Below are 26,589 nucleotides of genomic sequence, written 5' to 3'. Positions count from 1 at the left end.
CTACAAGTCTCTGCTAGGTAAAGCCCCGCCTTATCTCAGCTCACTGGTCACCATAGCAGCACCCACTCGTAGCACACGCTCCAGCAGGCATATCTCACTGGTCACCCCCAAAGCCAATTCCTCCTATGGTCGTCCTTCCTTCCGGTTCTCTGCTGCCAATGACTGGAACGAACTGCAACCAGCTGTCAGAGCAGCTCACAGATCACTGCACCTGTACATAGCCCATCTGTAAACAGCCCATCCAACTACCTCATCCCCATACTGTATTTATTTATTTATCTTGCTCCTTTGCACCCCAGTATCTCTACTTGCATATTCATCTTCTGCACATCTACAATTCCAGTGTTTAATTGCTATATTGTAATTACTTCACCAGCATGGCCTATTTATTGCCTTAACTCCCTTATCTTACCTCATTTACACTCACTGTATATAGACTTTTTGTTTTCTTTTGTTCTACTGTTTTATTGACTGTATGTTGTGTTTATTCCATGTGTAACTCTGTGTTGTTGTATGTGTAGAATTGCTACGCTTTATCTTGGCCAGGTCGCAGTTGCAAATGAGAACAAATGAGAACTAGCCTACCTGGTTAAATAAAGGTGGGAAAAAAAAGGTCTACCCAGATGACCTCCTACTGTCACCAACAGATCAAGGTCTAATAGGAACAACTTAAACATTCTTTAGGAATACAGAATCAACTGGACAATCAACATCGACTTTCAGAAAACCAAAGTCGTGATTTTCCAGAAAAAAAGAAGCTAGAAATCAGAGTAGCAGACACTCCTTCAAATGAGGAAATACCATGGTTGAACATGTCCAATGGTTCAACTACCTGGGACTAATAATCAGTGCCTCTGGTGGATCTGGTAGAGAACGCACTAACATAAAAAAAGCCTGCAAAAGCATTTTACTCCATTAAAAGACAATTCAACAAAAAAAAAAGAATATTCCCATCCAGATCTGGTGAAAAATATTAAATAGTGTAATTTTACCAATTGTACTATATGGAAGTGAGGTTTAGGGACCAACTTGCAATTACAATTATAAGCATTGGGAGAAAAATTCAATAAAAAATCTACATACAGAATTCTGCAGTACTTTCCTAAAGATCCAAAAGAAAGAACCAAATAATTCATGCAGAGCGGAACTCGGACAATTCCCTTCTAATTATAAATATAAAGAAAAGGACACTAACATTTCGGCACCATTTGAAATTAAGCCCCAAAACATCCTTAAGATTCAAAGGCACTGGAATCCCAAGAGCTGAACCCTGAAAAGAGTTCCCAATGTCAGCTGTTTACAACACTAAACAACTCTAATTTCCCTGTGTGTTTGGATAATAATCAAATTGTTACAGAAATGAAAACCTCCTATTTGACAAACTGGGAAAATGAAACTAACACAGAATAAACTAAATTGCTATTTGGCTTCAAAATATAATACTCTGTCTCTACTCTGTCAGAGATACAAAACAGAGATAGATCCTGACCCTAGGCTCAGCGATCACTAGTGAAAGAAAGAGAGAGAGAAATTGAGAGTAAGAGAAAGAAAGAGATGGAGAGAGTAAAAGAGAGAAAGAGAGATGGAGGGGGAAGATAGTGAGAGAAGGGGGAGTAAGAGAGATGGAGAGAGTAAAAGAGAGATGAGTGGGAAGAGAGAGAGGGAGAGAGAGAGTAAGAGAGATGGAGGGGGAAGAGTAAGAGAGATGAGAGAGAGTAAAGAGAAAGATGAGATGGAGGGGGAAAGAGAGAGAGGAGAGAGAGAGTAAGAGAGAAAGAGAGATGGAGGGGGAAGAGAGAGAAGGGGGAGTAAGAGAGATGGAGAGAGTAAAAGAGAGAAGAGAGAAAGAGAGATGGAGGGGGAAGAAGAGAGGGAGATGGTAAAAGAGGTGGAAGAGAGAGAAGGAGAGAGTAAAAGAGGTGGAAGGGGAAGAGAGAGAGGGGGAGTAAGAGAGATGGAGAGAGTAAAAGAGAGATGGAGTGGGGAGAGAGAGAGGGAGAGAGATGGAGAGAGAGAGTAAGATAGATGGAGGGGGAAGAGAGCGAAAGAGAGAGAGAGTAAGAGATGGAGAGAGTAAAAGAGAGCGAGAGAGTAAGATAGATGGAGGGGGAAGAGAGCGAAAGAGAGAGAGATACTGTTATACACATGCACACACACAGAAATACTGCAAGAGCAAAGTATCCCCCAAAACATGTCAACAGACTTACCAAACATCCAGACATCACTAGCCGTTGTGAAGCGTCTGAAGTTAATGGATTCTGGAGCCATCCATTTTATAGGTAATCGGCTAACTGAGGCTGTGGAAGTGACGCAGAAAGACAGTGGAAATGTTTTACATATACATGTATTTTGCATCCTCTCGCCTCCTTCTCAAAACCCAATTGGATGAGCAGGTCAGAAGTCCCTCCCATCTGACTTTCTCATCCAATGGGTTTTAAAAATGAGGCGTGGTGAGAGGACGTGAGGAATCAAGGAAATGACATTGAGATTCTCCCCATACCCTTGTAATACTCTTCTTCCTCGATGTATCTGGACAGACCAAAGTCTCCCAGCCTAACACAGTCTGCTGTGGCCACCAGCACGTTCCTCACCGCTATGTCCCTGTTGGGACACAATAAACAAGTTAGTTGAAACAGGGAGGTACTACCTGAAGTTGTCCAATAAGAACACAGGTTTTCGTCATCTGTTGTAAGATGTTTTGCTACGGTGTGCTCTAATGAACACGACCCTGTTCTCTGGGTTAGAGGAATTATGGGTGTCAACGTGGCTGTCCTACCTGTGCTTTGTCTCTGTGGGGACACAACATGCTGTGTTGCTACCATGTTGTGTTGTCATGCTGTGTTGCTACCATGTTGTGTTGTCATGCTGTGTTGCTACCATGTTGTGTTGTCATGCTGTGTTGCTACCATGTTGTGTTGTCATGCTGTGTTGCTACCATGTTGTGTTGTCATGCTGTGTTGCTACCATGTTGTGTTGTCATGCTCTGTTGCTACCATGCTGTGTTGTTATGCTGTGTTGCTACCATGTTGTGTTGTCATGCTGTGTTGCTACCATGTTGTGTTGTCATGCTGTGTTGCTACCATGTTGTGTTGTCATGCTGTGTTGCTACCATGTGTTGTCATGCTGTGTTGTCATGCTGTGTTGCTACCATGTTGTGTTGTTATGCTGTGTTGCTACCATGTGTTGTCATGCTATGTTGCTACCGTTGTGTTGCTACCATGTTGTGTTGTCATGCTATGTTGCTACCATGTGTTGTCATGCTATGTTGCTACCGTTGTGTTGCTACCATGCTGTGTTGTTGTCATGCTGTGTTATCATGTTGTGTTGAACCATGCTGTGTTATCATGTGTTGATACCATGATGTTGTTGTCATGTTGTGTTGCTACCATGATGTGTTGTTGTCATGCTGTGTTGTCATGTTGTGTTGCTACCATGCTGTGTTATCATGTGTTGCTACCATGATGTGTTGCTGCCATGTTGTGTTGCTACCATGATGTGTTGTTGTCATGCTGTGTTGTCATGTTGTGTTGCTACCATGCTGTGTTATCATGTGTTGCTGCCATGTTGTGTTGTAGTCTTAGGTCTCTCTTTATGTAGTGCTGTGGTATCTCTCTTGTCCTGATGTGTGTTTTGTCCCACACCTTCAATCCGAGCCCCCGTCCCCACAGGAAGGGCTTTTTGCCTCTTGATAGGCCGTCATTGTAAATAAGAATTACGTTCTTAATTGACTTGCCTAGTTAAATAAAGGTTCACTAAATATAAACAACATGGGGCAGCAATACTACTTTACATCATGGACATCGACACTGAGTGTACAAAACATTAGGAACACCTGCTCTTTCCATGACATAGACTGACCAGGTGAATCCAGGTGAAACCTATGATCCCTTGTTGACATCACCTGTTAAATCCACTTCAATCAGTGTAGATGAAAAGGGAGGAGACGGGTTAAATGATTTTTAAGCCTCGAAGATAATTGAAACATGGATTGTGTATGTGTGCCATTCAGAGGGTGAAGGGGTAAGATATAGAGATATACAGTAAATGCCTGTGAAAGGGGCCAGGCACATCCCACTCGTTTCCTGTGTGTATCAAGAATGGTCCACCACCCAAAGGACATCCAGCCAACTGGACACAACTATGGGAAGCATTGGAGTCAACATGGGGCTAGCATCCCTGTGGAACGCTTTCGACACCTTGTAGGTTGGTGCAACTCAATATTAGGAAGGTGTTCTTAATGTTTTGTCCACTCTGTGTATGTATTACATGTCTAAGAGTGTGATGAAGTGTTTTCTGAAGAGAAATATGGTGGCCGACATGGAATATGGGTGTCAAGATGGCCGCCCTACCTGTGCGGGAAAAGCTATACGGACACGCCTGGTGCCCAAATTCATTACGTATGAGAGTCAAGCAGAGATGATTCGGTTCAGTCAGTCGTCAGTGATGAGCCCTTCCCAGCTAGCTTGTTTATGCTGACTAGCTGGCAACAACAGCATCATTGCGCTAGTTAATACTCACTAAAAGAAAGGGATGTTTATTTTGATGGGTGATGGAGGGAGGGAGAAATGACTTGTAAGTATTGGTCACCTTCTGGATGCCACCTTGACATGCCAATTAGCTAACGCAACGATAAGCCGGTGTGCATGACCAGTACAACAGCGTTGTGTCAAGGTACTTCCCACTGGGCTAACTAACGTAGCCAAATTGATACATCCCACTTGATTATATTCTGAGTAGGATAGCAGCCTACACAAGAAATAACTTTGTAATATTGGTAGTAACCATCTGGATGATGCCTACTGATGAATGGAGAGACTTTGTGCTGCAAACCAGTAACAGAACAACGTGGCACACAATGTGTCCTTTGTTCCTGCTTGCCGACTAATACTGAGCACTGCTGTCCTGCAGTATGGAGAGGGAAGAAGTTAGAAGGTGACGCTAATATCAGGCCAGTAAGGAGAGGGAAGTAGTTAGGTGACACTAATATCAGGCCAGTAAGGAGAGGGAAGTAGTTAGGTGACACTAATATCAGGCCAGTAAGGAGAGGGAAGTAGTTAGGTGACACTAATATCAGGCCAGTAAGGAGAGGGAAGAAGTTAGAAGGTGAAGCTAATATCAGGCCAGTAAGGAGAGGGAAGTAGTTAGAAGGTGAAGCTAATATCAGGCCAGTATGGAGAGGGAAGTAGTTAGAAGGTGAAGCTAATATCAGGCCAGTATGGAGAGGGAAGTAGTTAGAAGGTGAAGCTAATATCAGGCCAGTAAGGAGGCCAGGGAGAGGGAAGTAGTTAGAAGGTGAAGCTAATATCAGGCCAGTAAGGACAGGGTGAGAAGATAGTGAAGCACATTTAGGCCAGGGTGTAGTGATTTTCACAGAAAATGTCAAACTACGGCATTTAACATCTACATAAAAATGACTCCAGTAAAAAGGGAATGATTCTGTACATTCTCCCAACTTCGACAGACAACTTTCAAATTCTCGTTGAAGTTTCTAGCCACAATCATGAACTAGCTAGCTGGGATGACTGAATCAGTTTATCTCCACTCTGCTCTAGGCGTGTCCGTATAGCCTCCTCCTACCTGTGCACCATGTTGATTCCTTCCAGGTAGACCAGAGCTTTACAGATCTGCAGGCTGAAGAGGACGAGCGTTATGTTGGTCAGCTTGTGCTTGTTCTCTTCTAGGTATTTGCCCAGCTGGAAGACAGATGGAACAGAATGATAGGGCAGCTACCAGCTAGCAGGCAGGAGAATCTGGTAGAGAAGAGCCTGGAGAGTCACTGGTTTGAATCCCAGGTCTGACAGGAGAAATTGTGCTATAAGTCAAGTGTATCTGTGTTTCCAAGTTCATTTTGGCTACTGTTGTCTCACTTAGCCACACTGGTAAAGCTCCATGACGATTCACACATCATGGCTAAAATCATAGCGTCATGGCTAAAATCATAGCGTCATGGCTAACAACATAACGTCATGGCTAAAATCATAGCGTCATGGCTAACAGCATAGCGTCATGGCTAACAACATAACGTCATGGCTAAAATCATAGCGTCATGGCTAACAACATAACGTCATGGCTAACAACATAGCGTCATGGCTAACAACATAGCGTCATGGCTAACAGCATAGCGTCATGGCTAACAGCATAGCGTCATGGCTAACAACATAGCGTCATGGCTAACAGCATAGCGTCATGGCTAACAGCATAGCGTCATGGCTAACAACATAACGTCATGGCTAACAGCATAGCGTCATGGCTAACAACATAACGTCATGGCTAACAACATAGCGTCATGGCTAACAACATAGGATGCATTCGTTAATTCACACTGGAGTTTCAGAGAGCTTTTCGCTCTAGGAGCGTTCAGAGGGCACACTGGACGCTCTGGCCCGAGAAGTAGGGTTGATCTGAGCATTCTGACCTCACAATTGCAGTCAGGCACCCAAGCTAACAGGCTAAAGTTAGCTAGCTTGCTAGCTACTTCCAGACATAAATGAGAGAACACCTCACTCTGACCATTTTACTCGCCCTAGCAGAGCTGGTTAGGCTGTTTTCATGTTATCCAGAGCGTTGGTGACTGTAACTGTGCTGTTGGCAACAATTTAATTACACTTTTTTTGCCGACTTTTACTCACACCGGCCATATTCAACGGGTGTTGAGCGTTTTTGTAAATTCATAAATTATTCTGCAATCTGGCAAACTCAGAAATCGGATTAGATAGCCAGAGCGAATTTACAAACACACCCATGTGTCATGGCTAACAACATAGTATGGCTGTGGTTCTCACCTCTCCATACTGGTATAACTCCATGACAATCCACACTGGGTCTTCCTCTATGACACCGATCAGACTGACGATGTGGGGGTGTTTCAGGTTCTTCATGATCACTGGAGAATGGACAGGTTTAACCATACAACTTTTCCTTACATTTTGATATGAAGGTTACATTAGGAGAGGGATACACAGGGGTGCAAGTTTCACAGTGTATGGGGGGGGCATGTTCCACCCCCCACACACATTTTGAAATTGAATTCTTGCCCCCCCCTTCAGTTTTATCATTGGAATGTGGTACAAAACAAGGCAAGGGTGTGCTTTGGGACCATGTGGACACCTCCGAGCGGTCAGGTAGTCTGTTTGGAGTGTTAATCCGACTGGATACAAAAATTATAATAATACTAATAGTATGTATACCACAGCATCGTTGTTTCTGATTGGTCAGAAGGGCATTCTAGAATGTACATTAAAACCAGATATCGGGACAGTTGGGAAAAGATATCGGGACAGTTTGGAAAAGATTTTGGGACAGTTGGGAAAAGATTTCGGGATAGTTGGGAAAAGATATCGGGACAGTTGGGAAAAGATATCGGGACAGTTGGGAAAAGATATCGGGACACCTAGCAATCATGACGCAATATGCACCTACACATGCAGACTGTACTTTCTACAAAGTAACAGAAAGATAAACCAACAACCACTCAAACTGAAATAGGATACATTGTAAACACAGGTCCAATGAGGAAAAGCTTAGCTAGCATTGATTTGTTTTTGATGAGCATCTGATTGATGACCTAATGAGGTGAGTGATGAACATATATTTCCCCTTTGCTGCTAAAGATGTCAAATCCTCCCACATGTTTCTAGTTTCACAGGCTATTTTCAGCAACTAGTATTTTTTTTATTTATTCGCATGTCATATTGGCAGGTTGGCTAGAAACAAACTATTTAGCTCGGCTTCTAGCCTAATGTTTGATATGCTATGCAATCTCCTTGTAATGAACAGTGTTGAGTGTCCTGACGAGAAGGAAAACTTTCCTAGCTGTGCCAGGCAAATATCTGGCATCATCAGCTCATTGTTATGGATGTAGTCCACATGAACGACAATAGAAAAGATCTTCAACAAATGCAAATGCATCTACTTTGCTGTTATTCTGGCTGCAGATGTCGTGACTGTGTTAGCTAGTTGGCCTCCTAACAAGCAAGGGACAAGAACATTGCCAGAGAGCATGGCTATGGAACATACAGTATGAACAACTGGGTCCATAAATATATCTCTAGCAAACAATTATTTATACCTGTCACGTCCTGACCATAGAAAGCCTGTATTTTCTATGGTAGAGTAGGTCAGGGCGTGACTGGGGGGTTGTTCTAGTTTATATTTCTATGTGGGGTTCTAGGTTTGATTTTCTATGTTGGTGATTTGTATGATTCCCAATTAGAGGCAGCTGGTTATCGTTGTCTCTAATTGGGGATCATACTTAAGTAGCATCTTTCCCACCTGTGTGTTATGGGATATTGTTTATGTTTAGTTGCCTGTTGGCACTGCATTGTCGTCATGGTTCGTTTATTCTTTATTTGTTTTGTATTTACTTAAGTTTCACTTTATTCATTAAAAGTATGTGAAACACAAAGTACGCTCCGACCATCATTATTACGAACATCGTGACAATACCGGTAAACGTGTGCTTTAGTATTGTTTGTGGTATAAGCGGGATAAACATCTCAGTTCTGTACATTACGTTGGAAAAATGAACTCTGCAAACTCGGCTCCGCCTCGTCCCGGTGCATTGTCCATTATTTCCAAGGTAATGTACAGAACGGAGATGTTTATCCCTTATGTATTGTCTCTACAGACCAGGTCTCTTGATGCTTATTCAAGTGATCATGAAGTGTACAAAAAAAAAGTTAGTAGCGTTGCAAGCCTTGTGTTCTGTGAGCCAGGATGGAGCCTATCTCCTGTTTGTGTAGCGTGAAGCAGATTGATGTTGCCTACAAGTAGACCCCCTGGACAGGACTCTAGTCTTTCTCCTGTTTCTGTAGTGAGACAGATTGATGTACAGGACACCCCCTGGACAGGACTCTAGTCTTTCTCCTGTTTCTGTAGTGAGACAGATTGATGTACCAGTATACCCCCTGGACAGGACTCTAGTCTTTTTCCTGTTTCTGTAGTGAGACAGCTTGATGTACAGGACTCTAGTCTTTTTCCTGTTTCTGTAGTGAGACAGCTTGATGTACAGGACACTAGTCTTTCTCCTGTTTCTGTAGTGAGACAGATTGATGTACCAGTATACCCCCTGGACAGGACTCTAGTCTTTCTCCTGTTTCTGTAGTGAGAAAGCTTGATGTACAGGACACCCCCTGGACAGGACACTAGTCTATCGCAGGGCCACACCCCCAATCTATCCTTAATGCTGAGTGCCAAGAAGTGGATATATTTTAATTTTGCCAAAACAAATTCCCATATTGCCTAAAACAAATGCCCATATTACCTAAAGAAGTGGGTATACTCAAATATTCCCATAATATGAACAAAATATTTGATAAAATATTGAATTTGGCCTTTACTACTACAGCCTATAAAATCTCATTGAATAACACATTCATTAATGACAACAAAAGACGGTCAAGGAATAAGGTTTTGAAGTCTCTGTCCTATATCTTGGACAAATATTTTATGTTTTTTGGAAACATATTTAACCCCTTATTTTTGTTGGCACAAAACTACCTCCATATAATTCCATTTATTTGTATGAGTTACCGTGGTTACCTTCAGACTAGTCCTGTGACACTTGTGGAGGGAGTAGAGAAAAACGGAGAACACCGTCCTGTTCGTGAGAATCTCCTCTTTCCACATTAGTTTGTAAGCCAAACTGTTCGGATGCTACAGACGTGTTCGTGAGAATCTCCTCTTTCCACATTAGTTTGTAAGCCAAACTGTTCGGATGCTACAGACGTGTTCGTGAGAATCTCCTCTTTCCACATTAGTTTGTAAGCCAAACTGTTCGGATGCTACAGACGTGTTCGTGAGAATCTCCTCTTTCCACATCAGTTTGTAGGCCAAACTGTTCGGATGCTACAGACGTGTTCGTGAGAATCTCCACATCAGTTTGTAGGCCAAACTTTCCACATCTCATCTTTTAGTTTGTAGGCCAAACTGTTCGGATGCTACAGACGTGTTCGTGAGAATCTCCTCTTTCCACATTAGTTTGTAAGCCAAACTGTTCGGATGCTACAGACGTGTTCGTGAGAATCTCATCTTTCCACATTAGTTTGTAGGCCAAACTGTTCGGATGCTACAGAAGATTTTCAGGATGTCTCCTGGTCTGACAAACACCGTTGTAGCTCTGCCACCTTCCACCAGATGCAGAAGGCCGACATAGGAGGATGCAGTGGATTGAGATGCAGACCATACATTTATTTTTTAAATTCAGACGATTTTGATTGGGATTTTTAAAATTATGTTACTTAGATTGACGCACAGGTGCGTCAAACTATTTTTAAACCACATCAGGAGACCACTTTTGAGGTCTGCAAAAAATGTAATAAATTACACCACTGGTGCCAAGCAGGGTCCCATTTTTACAGTCTTTGGTATGACTTGGCCGGGGATCCCAGCTTTTCAATCTCAGGTCGGACACTCTGACCACAAGGCTAGTGAGTTGGTGAAGTGTGATCAGTATTTGCTCTGTACCTGCTTCACTCATGAACTTCTCCATGATGTCAGGTGAATAGTCTTTACAGGTCTTCACCGCCACGCTTAGCCTCTCCCCATTCTGGTTCACAAACACAGAGACCAGACACACACACACACACACAAAAAGTGAAATCAATATTGTGTTAAGTTAGACACATTTGAGGTGTTAGAATTGACTGTATGAGTAGAGTGTCAGGAGATAGACTTGCCGATTTCTTGTACATTCCTTCATAGACCTCCCCGAAAAAACCCTCGCCAAGTATCCGTCCCAGAACAATGTCATCTCTGTCGATTCCATACTTCACCACTGGAACCAAGCATACAACAACACCATGAGTAGCTGTCATGGAACTTACAACTTAGAATATACAGTAGATCATAGAACATACAGTAGATCATAGAAACATAGAACATACAGTTGATTATAGAACATACAGTAGATCATAGAACATACAGTAGATCATAGATCATAGAACATACAGTAGATCATAGATCATAGAACATACTATAGATCATAGAACTTTCAGTTGATAATAGAAGACAAATCTGAGGAAAACGCTAACTTAGTTCTATCAACACATTGCCTGTAGTCCTCGAGCATCAAAAACTCTCGACCATTACTCTCCCTTCCGGGATGGCTACAAGGCCCTCCCCCGCCCTCCCTTCGGCAAATCAGATCACGACTCAATCCTGCTTCTCCCTTCCTATTGGCAGAAACTCAAACAGGAAGTACCCGTGCTAAGGTCTATTCAACACAGGTCTGAACAATCGGAATCCATGCTCCCAAAGACTGTAGCCGACGTGAGTAAATCCTTTAAGCGCGTTAACCCTCGCAAGGCTGCCGGCACAGACGGCATCCCAAGCCGCGTCCTCAAAGCATGCACAGACCAGACGGCATCCCAAGCCGCGTCCTCAAAGCATGCACAGACCAGCTGGCATCCCAAGCCGCGTCCTCAAAGCATGCACAGACCAGACGGCATCCCAAGCCGCGTCCTCAAAGCATGCACAGACCAGCTGGCATCCCAAGCCGCGTCCTCAAAGCATATGCACAGACCAGCTGGCTAAAGTGTTCACAGACACATTCAATCTCTCCCTATCTCAGTCTGCTTTCCCCACTTGCTTCAAGATGTCCACCATTGTTCCTGTACCCAAGAAAGCAAAGGTAAATTAACTAAATGTATATCATGAAGTGCTTTGAGAGGCTAGTTAATCACATCACATCACCTCACCCTTTACCAGCCACACTAGACACACTTCAATTTGCAAACCGCCCCAATAGATCCGCAGACGATGCAATCACCATCGCACTGCACACTGCCCTTTCCCACCTGAGGAACACCTATGTGAGAATGCTGTTCATTGACTACAGCTCAGCGTTAAACACCATAGTACCCTCCAAGCTCATTTTGAAGCTCGGGGCCCTGGATCTGAACCCCACCCTGTGCAACTGGGTCCTGGACTTCCTGATGGGACGCCCCCAGGTGGTGAAGGTAGGAAACAACACCTCCACTACGCTGATCCTCAACACAGGTGCCCCACAAGGGTGCATGCTAAGCCCACTCCTGTACTCCCTGTTCACCCACGACTGCGAGGCCACGCACGCCTCCAACTCAATCATCAAGTTTGCAGACGTTACAACAGTAGTAGGCCTGATTACCAACAATGACGAGACGGCCTACAGTGGGAGGTGAGGGCCCTCGGAGTGTGGTGTCAGGAAAATAACCTCAACGTCAACAAAACGAAGGAGCTGATCGTGGACTTCAGGAAACGTACTACTTACCAGACCTCGGTCGTTCATCAATCTCAGCGTAGATTTCAGATCCTGACCGATAGGATATTTGATAATGTCAGTTTGTGGTCAAAAACAGATGGGTCAACTTGAGACACATTGCCCCACCCCCCATAGCCACTGTACTGATTTGAACAAAGAGTAATAATGAATCGTGATACTCGTCAAACAAAGATGAAAGCAGTCTTGGTAGATAATAACTCACCCATGCTATATCTGAAGCAACCTGTGTTTTCCATTTGACTACAGAGGAGAAGGAGAGACAGCCAGAGGAGGAGAGGCGAGACAGCCAGAGATTTCAGAGACCGAGAGACAGATAATGGAGAGAGGAAGACAGCATGGGAGGAGGAGAGAGACAGCCCCAGACAGCCAGTACTGATTTGAACAAAGAGTACATAGAGGAGGAGAAGGAGAGACAGCCAGAGGAAAGAGGAGAGAGACAGTCTTGGTAGATAATAACGAGACAGCCAGCTATAGGAGAGACAGCCAACCTGTGTTTTCCATTTGACAGCCAGAGAGGAGAAGGAGAGACAGCCAGAGGAGGAGAGGAGGAGACAGCCAGAGGAGGCCAGAGGAGAGACAGCCAGAGGAGGAGAGGAGAGACAGCCAGAGGAGGAGAGGAGAGACAGCCAGAGGAGGAGAGGAGAGACAGTCAGAGACAGAGGAGAAGGAGAGACAGCCAGCCAGGAGAGGAAGACAGCCAGAGGAGAAGAGAGACAGTCAGAGTAGAAGGAGAGACAGTCAGAGGAGAAGGAGAGACAGCCAGAGGAGAGACAGCCAGAGCCAGAGAGGAGAGACAGCCAGAGTAGAAGGAGAGACAGCCAGAGGAGAAGGAGACAGCCAGAGTAGGAGAGGAGAGACAGCCAGAGGAGAGGAGAATGAAAAACAGCCAGAGTAGAAGGAGAGACAGAGGTAGATGAAAAACAGCCAGAGAGAGGAGCCAGCCAGAGTAGAAGGAGAGACAGCCAGAGGAGGAGAGGAGAGACAGCCAGAGTAGAAGGAGAGACAGCCAGAGGAGGAGAGGAGAGACAGCCAGAGGAGAGAGGAGAGACAGCCAGAGTAGAAGGAGAGACAGCCAGAGTAGAAGGAGAGACAGCCAGAGTAGAAGGAGAGACAGCCAGAGGAGGAGAAGGAGAGACACCCAGAGGAGGAGAAGGAGAGACAGCCAGAGTAGGAGAGGAGAGACAGCCAGAGTAGAAGGAGAGACAGCCAGAGTAGAAGGAGAGACGGCCAGGGTAGAAGGAGAGGAGAGACAGCCAGAGGAGGAGGGGATCATCAATCCTGGGTTTATAGGTCCTCAATCTACCAGGCACACTGTTACAATAACACTTCCTGTCTCGTTGATAAAACAATTCGAAAGACTCACTTCTCACTTGAGCTTACATCCAATGTTGCAACAACTACTCTTCAATATGTACAGTTCAGTTTCAGCATAGTGATTTTTTACAGAAATGACACACAAAAAAGCCCCAAATATGAAGCTTTGTTCAACCCACTCACTTTGTGGGCAGATCTGGAAGGGAACATCGTAGATTGGCGTCTATGGGGTCACGACAAAAACATGGCGTTACTTCACATTGGTTCAATTGGACGAGAAAGGAAAAAAACGAGGAAACCCAAAGTTGTGATGCACTCTTTCAGTGTTTCCCCATAACCATTATATAGGCGGGGTGAACTTGATTCCCCCCTTTACCTTTGTTAGGTCTGACGATGAACGACTCGTCAGTGGCGTGCTCCAAACGACAGTAACCGTCAATAAGGTCCACCATGTTCTCTGCCATCGCAAACTTAGTCACGTTGATAGACAGAGGCTGACGAAGAAGATACAAACCATTCACACTACTGACCATTACAAATCACATTGCAAAACACTATAATGTCAAAGGGGTCATAGACCTATTGGCCTTTCAGGGCTGAATATGACTTAAGATTGCAGGCATTTTACTCAACTATCACGTCAATAAAAATGTTGCGTGCTTTTTGTTGTTGTTGTTGTTGTTGTTAGTTGTTGTTAGTTGTTGTTGATACACACACAGATCTCAAGTCATGACTCAGGGCACTTATTCTGAGACCATTAATGAATAATGGGTCCAGGCCTCACTGTGTCCTGATTTAAGCAGTGCTAATAAAGTTTTTTTTAAATATATTTTTCAATGTGTACCTGTCTGGCTCCGTCTATGTCAAGATTGAGGAGGGCTTTGTTGTCACTCTGAGATAAACACTTGATGCTCTTGATCTGTTTGAAGTTCGCTAGACACACAGGCTTGGGGGGTATAAGAGAGAAACAATTAGCTGATACACTTAAAAGCCTCAGGTGTAGGGTGAAGTTGCCCTGTAGACACTGGCCTTGGGTCAGTTTAGCATTTTCCCCACTATTAGTGGTTAAGGGTAAGTATTGAGGGAGTGGAAGCTGATCCTAGATCTGTCCCTAAGGGAAACTTCACCCTGGAGCCCACACAGGCAGGGGATGGGACAGATGGGGATGAGGAAGAGATAGGGATGTATTACCTCTCCAGAGAGATACCCTTGCAGCGGGCAGCAGGGCAGCCTAGTGGTTAGAGTGGAGGGGCAGCAGGGTAGCCTAGTGGTTAGAGCATTGGACTAGTAACCGGAAGGTTGCAAGTTCAAATCCCCGAGCTGACAAGGTACATCTGTTGTTCTGCCCCTGAACAGGCAGTTAAATCCACTGTTCCTAGGCCGTCATTGAATATAAGAATTTGTTCTTAACTGACTTGCCTGGTTAAATAAATGAGGAATGTTCCTTCTTTAGTTTTTTTTGTAGAAGGATATAAACGCTGAAAATAACCTCATATATATACACAGTTGAAGTCGTAAGTTTACATACACCTTCGCCAAATACATTTAAACTAAGTTTTGCACAATTCCTGACATTTAATCCTAGTAAAAATTCTCTGTTTTAGGTCAGTTAGGATCACCGCTTTATTTTTTAAGAATGTGAAATATCAGAATAATAGTAGAGAGAATTATTTATTTCAGATTTGATTTCTTTCATCACATTCCCAGTGGGTCAGAAGTTTACATACACTCAATAAGTATTTGGTAGCATTGACTTTAAATTGTTTAACTTGAGTCAAACATTTCGGGTAGCCTTCCACAAGCTTACCACAATTGTTGGGTGAATTTTGGCCCATTTCTCCCGACAGAGCTGGTGTAACTGAGTCAGGTTTGTAGGACTCCTTGCTCACACACGCTTTTTCAGTTCTGCCCACACATTTCCTATAGGATTGATGTCAGGGCTTTGTGATGGCCACTCCAATACCTTGACTTTGTTGTCCTTAAGCCATTTTGCCACAACTTTGGAAGTATGCTGGGGTCATTGTCCATTTGGAAGACCCATTTGCGACCAGGCTGTAACTGATGTCTTGTTGCTTCAATATATCCACACAATTCCCCTCCTCATGATGCCATCTGATTTGTGAAGTGCACCAGACCCCCCTGCAGCAAAGCACCCCCACAACATGATGCTGCCATCCCCGTGCTTTACGGTTGGGATGGTGTTCTTTGGCTTGCAAGCCTCCCCTTTTCCTCCAAACATAACGATGGTCATTATGGCTAAACAGTTCTATTTTTGTTTCATCAGACCAGAGGACATTTCTACAAAAAGTATGATCTTTGTCCCCATGTGCAGTTGCAAACTGTAGTCTGGCTTTTTTATGGCGGTTTTGGAGCAGTGGCTTCTTCCTTGCTGAGCGGCCTTTAAGGTTATGTCGATATAGGACTCGTTTTACTGTGGATATAGATACTTTTGTACCTGTTTACAGCATCTTTTGGAAATTGCTCCCAAGGATGATCCAGACTTGTGGAGGTCTACAATTTTAATTCTGAGGTCTTGGCTGATTTCTTTAGATTTTCTCATGATGTCAAGCAAAGAGGCACTGAGTTTGAAGGTATGGCCTTGAAATACATCCACAGGTACACCTCCAATTGACTCAAATTATGTCAATCAGCCTATCAGAAGCTTCTAAAGCCATGAAATAATTTTCTGGAATTTTCCAAGCTGTTTAAAGGCACAGTTAACTTAGTGTATGTAAACTTCTGACCCACTGGAATTGTGATATAGTGAATAATAAGTGAAATAATCTGTTAGTAAACCATATTTGGAAAAATTGCTTGTGTCATGCACAAAGTAGGTGTCCAAACGGACTTGCCAGAACTATAATTTGTTAACAAGAAATTTGTGGAGTGGTTGAAAAACGTGTTTTAATGACTCCAACCTAAGTGCTAAATTAGGTAAGTATTGGGTAGGCAGGATAGATAGGAGAGGGGGCTTTGAGATTTAATTTCTCTGCTTTGGTTCCGTCCAGCCCCTTTTCCCCATATTACCGTGTAAAGGAATAAAGACCTTGTAAACGGTACCACATTCTGCCTGTTGTCATCCTTACTCACGCCTACAGTCCAAACCTCTTTCACTTCACGGAGAGTTTAGTTGTAGCAGGGTGTTGCGTTCCCTCTTCATAGAGGCGTGAGTAACAGTAAACTTCCGACTTCAACTGTAGTTATTTTTTTCGATTTGCATGTTTCCCACACAGCTCCTTCTGCTGATTGGGTCAATGCTGACTGTAAATCTATTATGCCCACCTGTGTGAGGCCTGTACAGTTGTCATAACATTCTCCCTATGCACGCTGAAGAAGGATTATAGAGGAGGATTACAGAGGAGGATTATAGAGGAGGATTATAGAGGAGGATTACAGAGGAGGATTATAGAGGAGGATTATAGAGGAGGATTATAGAGGAGTATTATAGAGGAGGATTATAGAGGAGGATTATAGAGGAGTATTACAGAGGAGGATTATAGAGGAGGATTATAGAGGAGGATTATAGAGGATTATAGAGGAGGATTATAGAGGAGGATTATAGAGGAGGATTATAGAGGAGGATTATAGAGGAGGATTAGAGGATTATAGGGTAGGATTATAGAGGAGTATTATAGAGGAGGATTATAGAGGAGTATTATAGAGGAGGATTATAGAAGAGGATTATAGAGGAGGATTATAGAGGAGGATTATAGAGGAGGATTATAGAGGAGGATTACAGAGGAGGATTATAGAGGAGGATTATAGAGGAGGATTACAGAGGAGGATTATAGAGGAGGATTACAGAGGAGGATTATAGAGGAGGATTACAGAGGAGGATTATAGAGGAGGATTATAGAGGAGGATTTAGAGGAGGATTACAGAGGAGGATTATAGAGGAGGATTACAGAGGAGGATTATAGAGGAGTATTATAGAGGAGGATTATAGAGGAGGATTATAGAGGAGGATTATAGAGGAGGATTATAGAGGAGGATTACAGAGGAGGATTACAGAGGAGGATTATAGAGGAGGATTATAGAGGAGGATTATAGAGGAGGATTATAGAGGAGGATTACAGAGGAGGATTATAGAGGAGGATTACAGAGGAGGATTATAGAGGATGATTATAGAGGAGGATTATAGAGGAGGATTACAGAGGAGGATTACAGAGGAGGATTACAGAGGAGGATTATAGAGAGGATTATGGGAGGATTACAGAGGAGGATTATAGAGGAGGATTACAGAGGAGGATTATAGAGGAGGATTATAGAGGAGGATTATAGAGGAGGATTACAGAGGAGGATTATAGAGGAGGATTACAGAGGAGGATTATAGAGGAGGATTATAGAGGAGGATTACAGCGGAGGATTATAGAGGAGGATTATAGAGGAGGATTATAGAGGATTATAGGGTAGGATTATAGAGGAGTATTATAGAGGATTATAGAGGAGTATTATAGAGGAGTATTATAGAGGAGTATTATAGAGGAGGATTATAGAGGAGGATTATAGAGGAGGATTATAGAGGAGGATTATAGAGGATTATAGAGGAGGATTACAGAGGAGGATTATACAGGAGGATTACAGAGGAGGATTATAGAGGAGGATTACAGAGGAGGATTATAGAGGAGGATTATAGAGGATTATAGGGTAGGATTATAGAGGAGTATTATAGAGGATTATAGAGGAGTATTATAGAGGAGGATTATAGAGGAGGATTATAGAGGAGGATTATAGAGGATTATAGGGTAGGATTAAAGAGGAGGATTATAGAGGATTATAGAGGAGGATTACAGAGGAGGATTATAGAAGAGGATTATAGAGCGGACTGCAATAGCATCGAATAGTCCCCGTGATATGCAACTGTTCAGGGAAGTCCGGAACCAATACACGCAGTCAGTCAGGAAAGCTAAGGCCAGCTTCTTCAGGCAGAAGTTTGCATCCTGTAGCTCCAACTCCAAAAAGTTCTGGGACACTGTGAAGTCCATGGAGAACAAGAGCACCTCCTCCCAGCTGCCCACTGCACTGAGGCTAGGTAACACGGTCACCACCGATAAATTCATGATTATCGAAAACTTCAATAAGCATTTCTCAACGGCTGGCCATGCCTTCCGCCTGGCTACTCCAACCTCGGCCAACAGCTCCTCCCAATGGGCAGCTCCTCGCCCAAGCCTCTCCAAGTTCTCCTTTACCCAAATCCATATAGCAGATGTTCTGAAAGAGCTGCAAAACCTGGACCCGTACAAATCAGCTGGATTTGACAATCTGGACCCCCTATTTCTGAAACTATCCGCCGCCATTGTCGCAACCCCTATTACCAGCCTGTTCAACCTCTCTTTCATATCGTCTGAGATCCCCGAGGATTGAAAGCTGCCGCAATCATCCCCCTCTTCAAAGGGGGAGACACCCTGGACCCAAACTGTTACAGACCTATATCCATCCTGCCCTGCCTATCTAAGGTCTTCGAAAGCCAAGTCAACAAACAGGTCACTGACCATCTCGAATCCCACCGTACCTTCTCCGCTGTGCAATCTGGCTTCCGAGCCGGTCACGGGTGCACCTCAGCCACACTCAAGGTACTAAACGATATCATAACCGCCATCGATAAAAGACAGTACTGTGCAGCCGTCTTCATCGACCTTGCCAAGGCTTTCGACTCTGTCAATCACCATATTCTCATCGGCAGACTCAGTAGCCTCGGTTTTCGGATGACTGCCTTGCCTGGTTCACCAATTACTTTGCAGACAGAGTTCAGTGTGTCAAATCGGAGGGCATGCTGTCCGGTCCTCTGGCAGTCTCTATGGGGGTGCCACAGGGTTCAATTCTCGGGCCGACTCTTTTCTCTGTGTATATCAATGATGTTGCTCTTGCTGCGGGCGATTCCCTGATCCACCTCTACACAGACGACACCATTCTATATACTTTCGGCCCGTCATTGGACACTGTGCTATCTAACCTCCAAACAAGCTTCAATGCCATACAACACTCCTTCCGTGGCCTCCAACTGCTCTTAAACGCTAGTAAAACCAAATGCATGCTTTTCAACCGATCGCTGCCTGCACCCGCATGCCCGACTAGCATCACCACCCTGGATGGTTCCGACCTTGAATATGTGGACATCTATAAGTACCTAGGTGTCTGGCTAGACTGCAAACTCTCCTTCCAGACTCATATCAAACATCTCCAATCAAAAATCAAATCAAGAGTCGGCTTTCTATTCCGCAACAAAGCCTCCTTCACTCACGCCGCCAAGCTTACCCTAGTAAAACTGACTATCCTACCAATCCTCGACTTCGGCGATGTCATCTACAAAATGGCTTCCAACACTCTACTCAGCAAACTGGATGCAGTATATCACAGTGCCATCTGTTTTGTCACTAAAGCACCTTATACCACCCACCACTGCGACTTGTATGCTCTAGTCGGCTGGCCCTCGCTACATATTCGTCGCCAGACCCACTGGCTCCAGGTCATCTACAAGTCCATGCTAGGTAAAGCTCCGCCTTATCTCAGTTCACTGGTCACGATGGCAACACCCATCCGTAGCACGCGCTCCAGCAGGTGTATCTCACTGATCATCCCTAAAGCCAACACCTCATTTGGCCGCCTTTCGTTCCAGTACTCTGCTGCCTGTGACTGGAACGAATTGCAAAAATCGCTGAAGTTGGAGACTTTTATCTCCCTCACCAACTTCAAACATCAGCTATCTGAGCAGCTAACCAATCGCTGCAGCTGTACATAGTCTATTGGTAAATAGCCCACCCATTTTCACCTACCTCATCCCCATACTGTTTTTATTTATTTACTTTTCTGCTCTTTTCACACCAATATCTCTACCTGTACATGACCATCTGATCATTTATCACTCCAGTGTTAATCTGCAAAATTGTAACTATTCGTCTACCTCCTCATGCCTTTTGCACACATTGTATATAGACTCCCCCCTTTGTTTTCTACTGTGTTATTGACTTGTTAATTGTTTATTCCATGTGTAACTCTGTGTTGTCTGCTCACACTGCTATGCTTTATCTTGGCCAGGTCGCAGTTGTAAATGAGAACTTGTTCTCAACTAGCCTACCTGGTTAAATAAAGGTGAAATAAAATAAATAAAAAAATAGAGGAGGATTATAGAGGAGGATTCAGCACCCAACCTGGGACAGGAACAACATGAGAATCTCGGTCAGAAAGCATTCATGATAATGCAATGAAAATGATCAAATGGCAACATATACAGCGCCTTCGGAAAGTATTCAGACCCCTTGAGTTTTTCAACATTTTGTTACATTACAGCCTTATTCTAAAATTGAATAAATATTCTTCATCAGCAATCTGCACGCAATACCCCATAATGACAAAGCAAAAACAGGTTTATAGAATTTTTTTCAAATGTGTGTATAAATATATATATATATATAAAAATATATATAAAAAAATACCTTATTTACATAAGTATTCAAACCCTTTACCAAGAGAGAAATTGAGCTCAGGTGCATCCTGTTTCCATTGATCTTCCTTGAGATGTTTCTAAAACTTGATTGGAGTTCACCTGTGGTGAATTAAATTGATTGGACATGATTTGGAAAGGCATTCACCTCTCTATATAATGTCCAACACTTGACAGTGCATGTCAGAGCAAAAACCAAGCCATGAAGTCAAAGGAATTGTCCTTAAAGCTCCAAGACAGGATTGTATTGAGGCAAAGATCTGGGGAAGGGTACCAAAACATTTCTGCAGCATTGAAGGTCCCCAAGAACACAGTGACCTCCATCATTCTTCAAATGGAAGAAGTTTGGAACCACCAAGACACTTCCTAGAGCTGGCAGCCCCGCCAAACTGACCAATCGGGGAAGGCACCTTAGTCAGGGAGGTGACCAAGAACCCGATGATCACTCTGACAGAGCTCTAGAGTTCCTCTGTGGAGATGAGAGAACTGTCCAGAAGGACAACCATCTCCACAGCACTCCACCAATCAGGCCTTTATGGTAGAGTGGCCAGACAGAAGCCACTCCTCAGTAAAAGGCACATGACAGCAAAAATGCACCTAAAGACTCTCAGACCTCATGAGAAACAAGATTCCCTGGTCTGATGAAACCAAGATTGAGCTCTTTGGCCTGATTGCCAAGCGTCACGCCTGGAGGGAACCTGTCACCATCCCTACGGTGAAGCATGGTGGTGGCAGCATCATGTTGTGGGGATGTTTTTTCAGCGGCAGGGACTGGGAGACCAGTCAGGATCGAAGCAAAGATGAACGGAGCAAAGTACAGAGAGATCCTTGATGAAAACCTGCTCCAGAGCGATCAGGACTGAAGACTGGAGCGAAGGATCACCTTCCAACAGGACAACGACCATAAGCACACAGTCAAGACAACTCAGGAGAGGCTCCAGGACAAGTCTCTGAATGTCTTTGAGTGGCCCAGCCACAGCCCAGACTTGAACCCGATTGAACATTTCTGGACATACCTGAAAATAGTTCTGCAGCGACGCTCCCCATCCAACCTGAGAGTTTGAGAGGATCTGCAGAGAAGAATGGGAGAAACCCCCCAAATAGAGGTGTGCCAAGCTTGTAGCATCATACCCAAGAATACACAAGGCTGTAATCGCTGCCAAAGGTGCTTCAACAAAGTACCGAGTAAAGAAAGGGTCTGAATACTTGTGTAAATGGGATGTTTGTTTTTCATTTTTAATACTTTTATGGGGTAAAAAACAATTTAATCCATTTTAGAATGAGTGTAATAGAATAGAGTGTAACATAACAAAATGTAGAAAATTCAAGGGGTCTGAATACTTTCCAAATGCAACGTAAACAGTTAACACCACTGAATCCTTCTGGGTGAGTGTATACAGTTAACACCACTGAATCCTTCTGGGTGAGTGTATACAGTTAACACCACTGAATCCTTCTGGGTTAGTGTATACAGTTAACACCACTGAATCCTTCTGGGTTAGTGTATACAGTTAACACCACTGAATCCTTCTGGGTTAGTGTATACAGTTAACACCACTGAATCCTTCTGGGTTAGTGTATACAGTTAACACCACTGAATCCTTCTGGGTTAGTGTATACAGTTAACACCACTGAATCTTTCTGGGTTAGTGTAAACAGTTAACACCACTGAATCCTTCTGGGTTAGTGTAAACAGTTAACACCACTGAATCCGTCTGGGTTAGTGTATACAGTTAACACCACTGAATCTTTCTGGGTTAGTGTAAACAGTTAACACCACTGAATCCTTCTGGGTTAGTGTATACAGTTAACACCACTGAATCTTTCTGGGTTAGTGTATACAGTTAACACCACTGAATCTTTCTGGGTTAGTGTATACAGTTAACACCCTGCCTACCACTGAATCTTTCTGGGTTAGTGTAAACAGTTAACACCCTGCCTACCACTGAATCTTTCTGGGTTAGTGTAAACAGTTAACACCACTGAATCCTTCTGGGTTAGTGTAAACAGTTAACACCACTGAATCCTTCTGGGTTAGTGTAAACAGTTAACACCACTGAATCCTTCTGGGTTAGTGTAAACAGTTAACACCACTGAATCCTTCTGGGTTAGTGTAAACAGTTAGCACCACTGAATCTTTCTGGGTTAGTGTAAACAGTTAACACCACTGAATCTTTCTGGGTTAGTGTAAACAGTTAACATCCTGCCTACCACTGAATCTTTCTGGGTTAGTGTATACAGTTAACACCACTGAATCTTTCTGGGTTAGTGTAAACAGTTAACACCACTGAATCTTTCTGGGTTAGTTTATACAGTTAACATCCTGCTTACCGCTGAGTCTTTATGGGTGCGTTGGCGAATGCCCCTGGCTCCTATCACCAGCTCTACTGACAGACTCCAGCCTTGCTGTGGACAAACAGTGGGGTTGCAAGTTAACTTTCATTTCTTGACAAACTTCAGACTGTAATTGTAGATTCTTGTAAACCCACTAAAAAACATCAGCAGTTACAAACGAATTAGGAAAGTCCACACTTGGATATTTGCAGTGCATTTGAGATCAGTTATTTGTAGTGCATTTGAGGTCAGGTATTTGCAGTGAGGTCAGGTATTTACAGTACATTTGATGGTCAGGTATTTACAGTGCATTTGAGGTCAGGTATTTACAGTGCATTTGAGGTCAGGTATTTACAGTGCATTTGAGGTCAGGTATTTACAGTGCATTTGATGGTCAGGTATTTACAGTGCATTTGATGGTCAGGTATTTACAGTACATTTGATGGTCAGGTATTTACAGTGCATTTGAGGTCAGGTATTTACAGTGCATTTGAGGTCAGGTATTTACAGTGCATTTGAGGTCAGGTATTTACAGTGCATTTGAGGTCAGGTATTTGCAGTGAGGTCAGGTATTTGCAGTGAGGTCAGGTATTTGCAGTGCATTTGAGGTCAGGTATTTACAGTACATTTGAAGTCAGGTATTTACAGTGCATTTGAGGTCAGGTATTTACAGTACATTTGAGGTCAGGTATTTGCAGTGAGGTCAGGTATTTGCAGTGCATTTGAGGTCAGGTATTTGCAGTGAGGTCAGGTATTTGCAGTGCATTTGAGGTCAGGTATTTGCAGTGCATCCTTGTTGTCTGTAAAGCCAGCAGCAACACTCACCACCAGTTCACAAGGGTAGACCTCTTCGCCAATGGTGATGAAGTCGGTGAGTGTCTGGAAGAAGCTAACCATACACTCATCCTCCTTCAGAGTAGCGTACTGCTGGAACGTCTGCTGGATCATCTTACGAAGATGACGAGACTGGGACAGAACATCACAACATTATATTAATAAAACTAATTGTTTCTGTTAGTAATAGTGACCCTAACCCCCCCCACCCCTTCTTTCAGAGTAACGTATTGCTGGAAAGTCTACTGGATCAGGTTACGAAGATGACGAGATTGGGACAGACCACAGCAACAATGGATAACACTTTCATAACCCTATTTTATTGTCACATGGTGGACAAATACATTTTTGAGGAGGGTAAACAACACTGCTAGCGTAGAAAATGATCAGAAATGATCCTTGTTGACGTAAAAGTGAAGTAGACTCATTTACAACCTAATTTATACTCGTAGAAACTTCCAATAATATTTTAAACGATCGTGCGGATATCAATTTTCTTTTATGAATGTACCTTCATGCTGTCAATGAGCTCCTGTGGGAAGAACAGGTTCAGCCCCACGTCCTTCCTTCAGTGGAGAGACCAGTTAGAATCAAACAATCAATCAATCAAACGTGATTTTTTTTTTAAGTCATAGAAGTGAAGGTTAGTAGGGAGGAGAAGAAGAAGTGAAGGTTAGTAGGGAGGAGAAGAAGTGAAGGTTAATAGGGAGAAGAAGAAGAAGAAGTAAAGGTTAGTAGGGAGGAGAAGAAGAAGTGAAGGTTAGTAGGGAGAAGAAGAAGAAGAAGTGAAGGTTAGTAGGGAGGAGAAGAAGAAGTGAAGGTTAGTAGGGAGGAGAAGAAGAAGTGAAGGTTAGTAGGGAGAAGAAGAAGAAGTGAAGGTTAATAGGGAGGAGAAGAAGTGAAGGTTAATAGGGAGGAGAAGAAGTGAAGGTTAGTAGGGAGGAGAAGAAGAAGTGAAGGTTAGTAGGGAGGAGAAGAAGAAGTGAAGGTTAATTGGGAGGAGAAGAAGAAGTGAAGGTTAGTAGGGAGGAGAAGAAGAAGTGAAGGTTAGTAGGGAGGAGAAGAAGAAGTGAAGGTTAGTGGGGAGGAGAAGAAGAAGTGAAGGTTAGTAGGGAGGAGAAGAAGAAGTGAAGGTTAGTAGGGAGGAGAAGAAGAGGTGAAGGTTAGTAGGGAGGAGAAGAAGAAGTGAAGGTTAGTAGGGAGAAGAAGAAGTGAAGGTTAGTAGGGAGGAGAAGAAGAAGTGAAGGTTAGTGGGGAGGAGAAGAAGAAGTGAAGGTTAGTAGGGAGGAGAAGAAGAAGTGAAGGTTAGTAGGGAGGAGAAGAAGAGGTGAAGGTTAGTAGGGAGGAGAAGAAGAAGCACGACAAACATACATACTTACTCTAACACTTCAAAGTTGGACTTTTTCTCCAGGCCTTTAGCATTCATGTCTTTATAGAACCTCCTGAAGGCGAAGCAGAAGAGACAGCACAACATGACGTGCCGAACGAAGCTCTACGGATCAAGCCAACTGTCATGTGTTGACGATGTATAATACAAGATCCAGAAGGGAAATCCACAACCTCACCTGATCTCCAGACATCCCAGCTGCAGGGCCATTCCATCACTGACTTTACTGGCATGGTACTGCATGTAGTCACTACGCACCTAACACAGGCAAATACCGAGAGAACACATTCATTCTTAGCTGTATGTAGTCACTACGCATCTACAGTATTCACACAAGCACCAGACATCAGCGAGTTGTCTTGGATGATGAAGATCTGAAAAGCATTAATGGGTTCTTTACAGAGAGAATACTATTTTTCTCCCCATAGAGTAGTAATGTGTTCTCTCCATAGTCAGAGTATTAATGTGTTCTCTCCACGGAGTATTAATGTGTTCTCTCCACGGAGTATTAATGCATTCTCTCCATAGTCAGAGTAGTAATGTGTTCTCTACATAGTCAGAGTATTAATAAATCCTGTTAAGGATAGGGCTGACTACTGCCCCCTTTGGAGGAGTTGCGTGCCCATAGTAAACAGAAAACAAATCTGTCCAAAATTGCTAATATATGCATATAATTATTATTATTGAATAGAAAACACTCTAAAGTTTCTAAAACCGTTCAAATTATGTCTGTATGTAAAGCAGAACTCTCAGGGCAGCCATTCTCCCAAACTCTCTCTTGACAACAGAAAAGTTGGGCCAACTTTGACGTCATCGCCCCCACCCTTCCCAACCAGCTACAGGTCTGGGAACAGTTCCTATCTCTTCAGCGCGATGTCCCCTTTCAGTGGGGCCTCTCATTGTGAGAATCGCACGCTCCCTCGAGTTTTGGCGGGCTGAAACCTCAGGGTCACGTGAAAATACATGCACTTTCATGCGCACGTCGGGTCCGGAGCTCTCTTTGTTCCAAGATTCACCAAA

The 26,589-nt window shown here is 43.6% G+C and overlaps 1 protein-coding gene across 1 annotated transcript in view; it reads right to left on the bottom strand.

Annotated features, from left to right (window-relative positions):
* LOC112236672 (protein-tyrosine kinase 2-beta) overlaps nucleotides 1–26,589 on the bottom strand; it is a 64,202-nt gene that overhangs the window by 25,118 nt on the left and 12,495 nt on the right. Inside the window, exons 5-20 of the mRNA XM_042301084.1 lie at nucleotides 25,748–25,827; nucleotides 25,562–25,624; nucleotides 24,694–24,748; nucleotides 24,174–24,314; nucleotides 23,346–23,420; nucleotides 14,418–14,519; nucleotides 13,950–14,067; nucleotides 13,757–13,796; nucleotides 12,462–12,499; nucleotides 12,248–12,289; nucleotides 10,677–10,774; nucleotides 10,465–10,546; nucleotides 6,783–6,883; nucleotides 5,578–5,693; nucleotides 2,501–2,601; nucleotides 2,208–2,297 (exon numbers count right to left, since the gene is read on the bottom strand). Of these exons, the coding sequence (XP_042157018.1) occupies nucleotides 2,208–2,297; nucleotides 2,501–2,601; nucleotides 5,578–5,693; nucleotides 6,783–6,883; nucleotides 10,465–10,546; nucleotides 10,677–10,774; nucleotides 12,248–12,289; nucleotides 12,462–12,499; nucleotides 13,757–13,796; nucleotides 13,950–14,067; nucleotides 14,418–14,519; nucleotides 23,346–23,420; nucleotides 24,174–24,314; nucleotides 24,694–24,748; nucleotides 25,562–25,624; nucleotides 25,748–25,827 (1,342 nt within the window). The remainder of the gene's footprint in view (nucleotides 1–2,207; nucleotides 2,298–2,500; nucleotides 2,602–5,577; nucleotides 5,694–6,782; nucleotides 6,884–10,464; nucleotides 10,547–10,676; nucleotides 10,775–12,247; nucleotides 12,290–12,461; nucleotides 12,500–13,756; nucleotides 13,797–13,949; nucleotides 14,068–14,417; nucleotides 14,520–23,345; nucleotides 23,421–24,173; nucleotides 24,315–24,693; nucleotides 24,749–25,561; nucleotides 25,625–25,747; nucleotides 25,828–26,589) is intronic.

This window comes from Oncorhynchus tshawytscha, linkage group LG18 (genome assembly GCF_018296145.1).
Source record: "Oncorhynchus tshawytscha isolate Ot180627B linkage group LG18, Otsh_v2.0, whole genome shotgun sequence".
NCBI classification, from domain to species: Eukaryota; Metazoa; Chordata; class Actinopteri; order Salmoniformes; family Salmonidae; genus Oncorhynchus; species Oncorhynchus tshawytscha.
The sequence above is the reverse complement of the archived record's forward strand: the minus strand, read 5'-3'. Positions and strand labels throughout refer to the sequence as shown.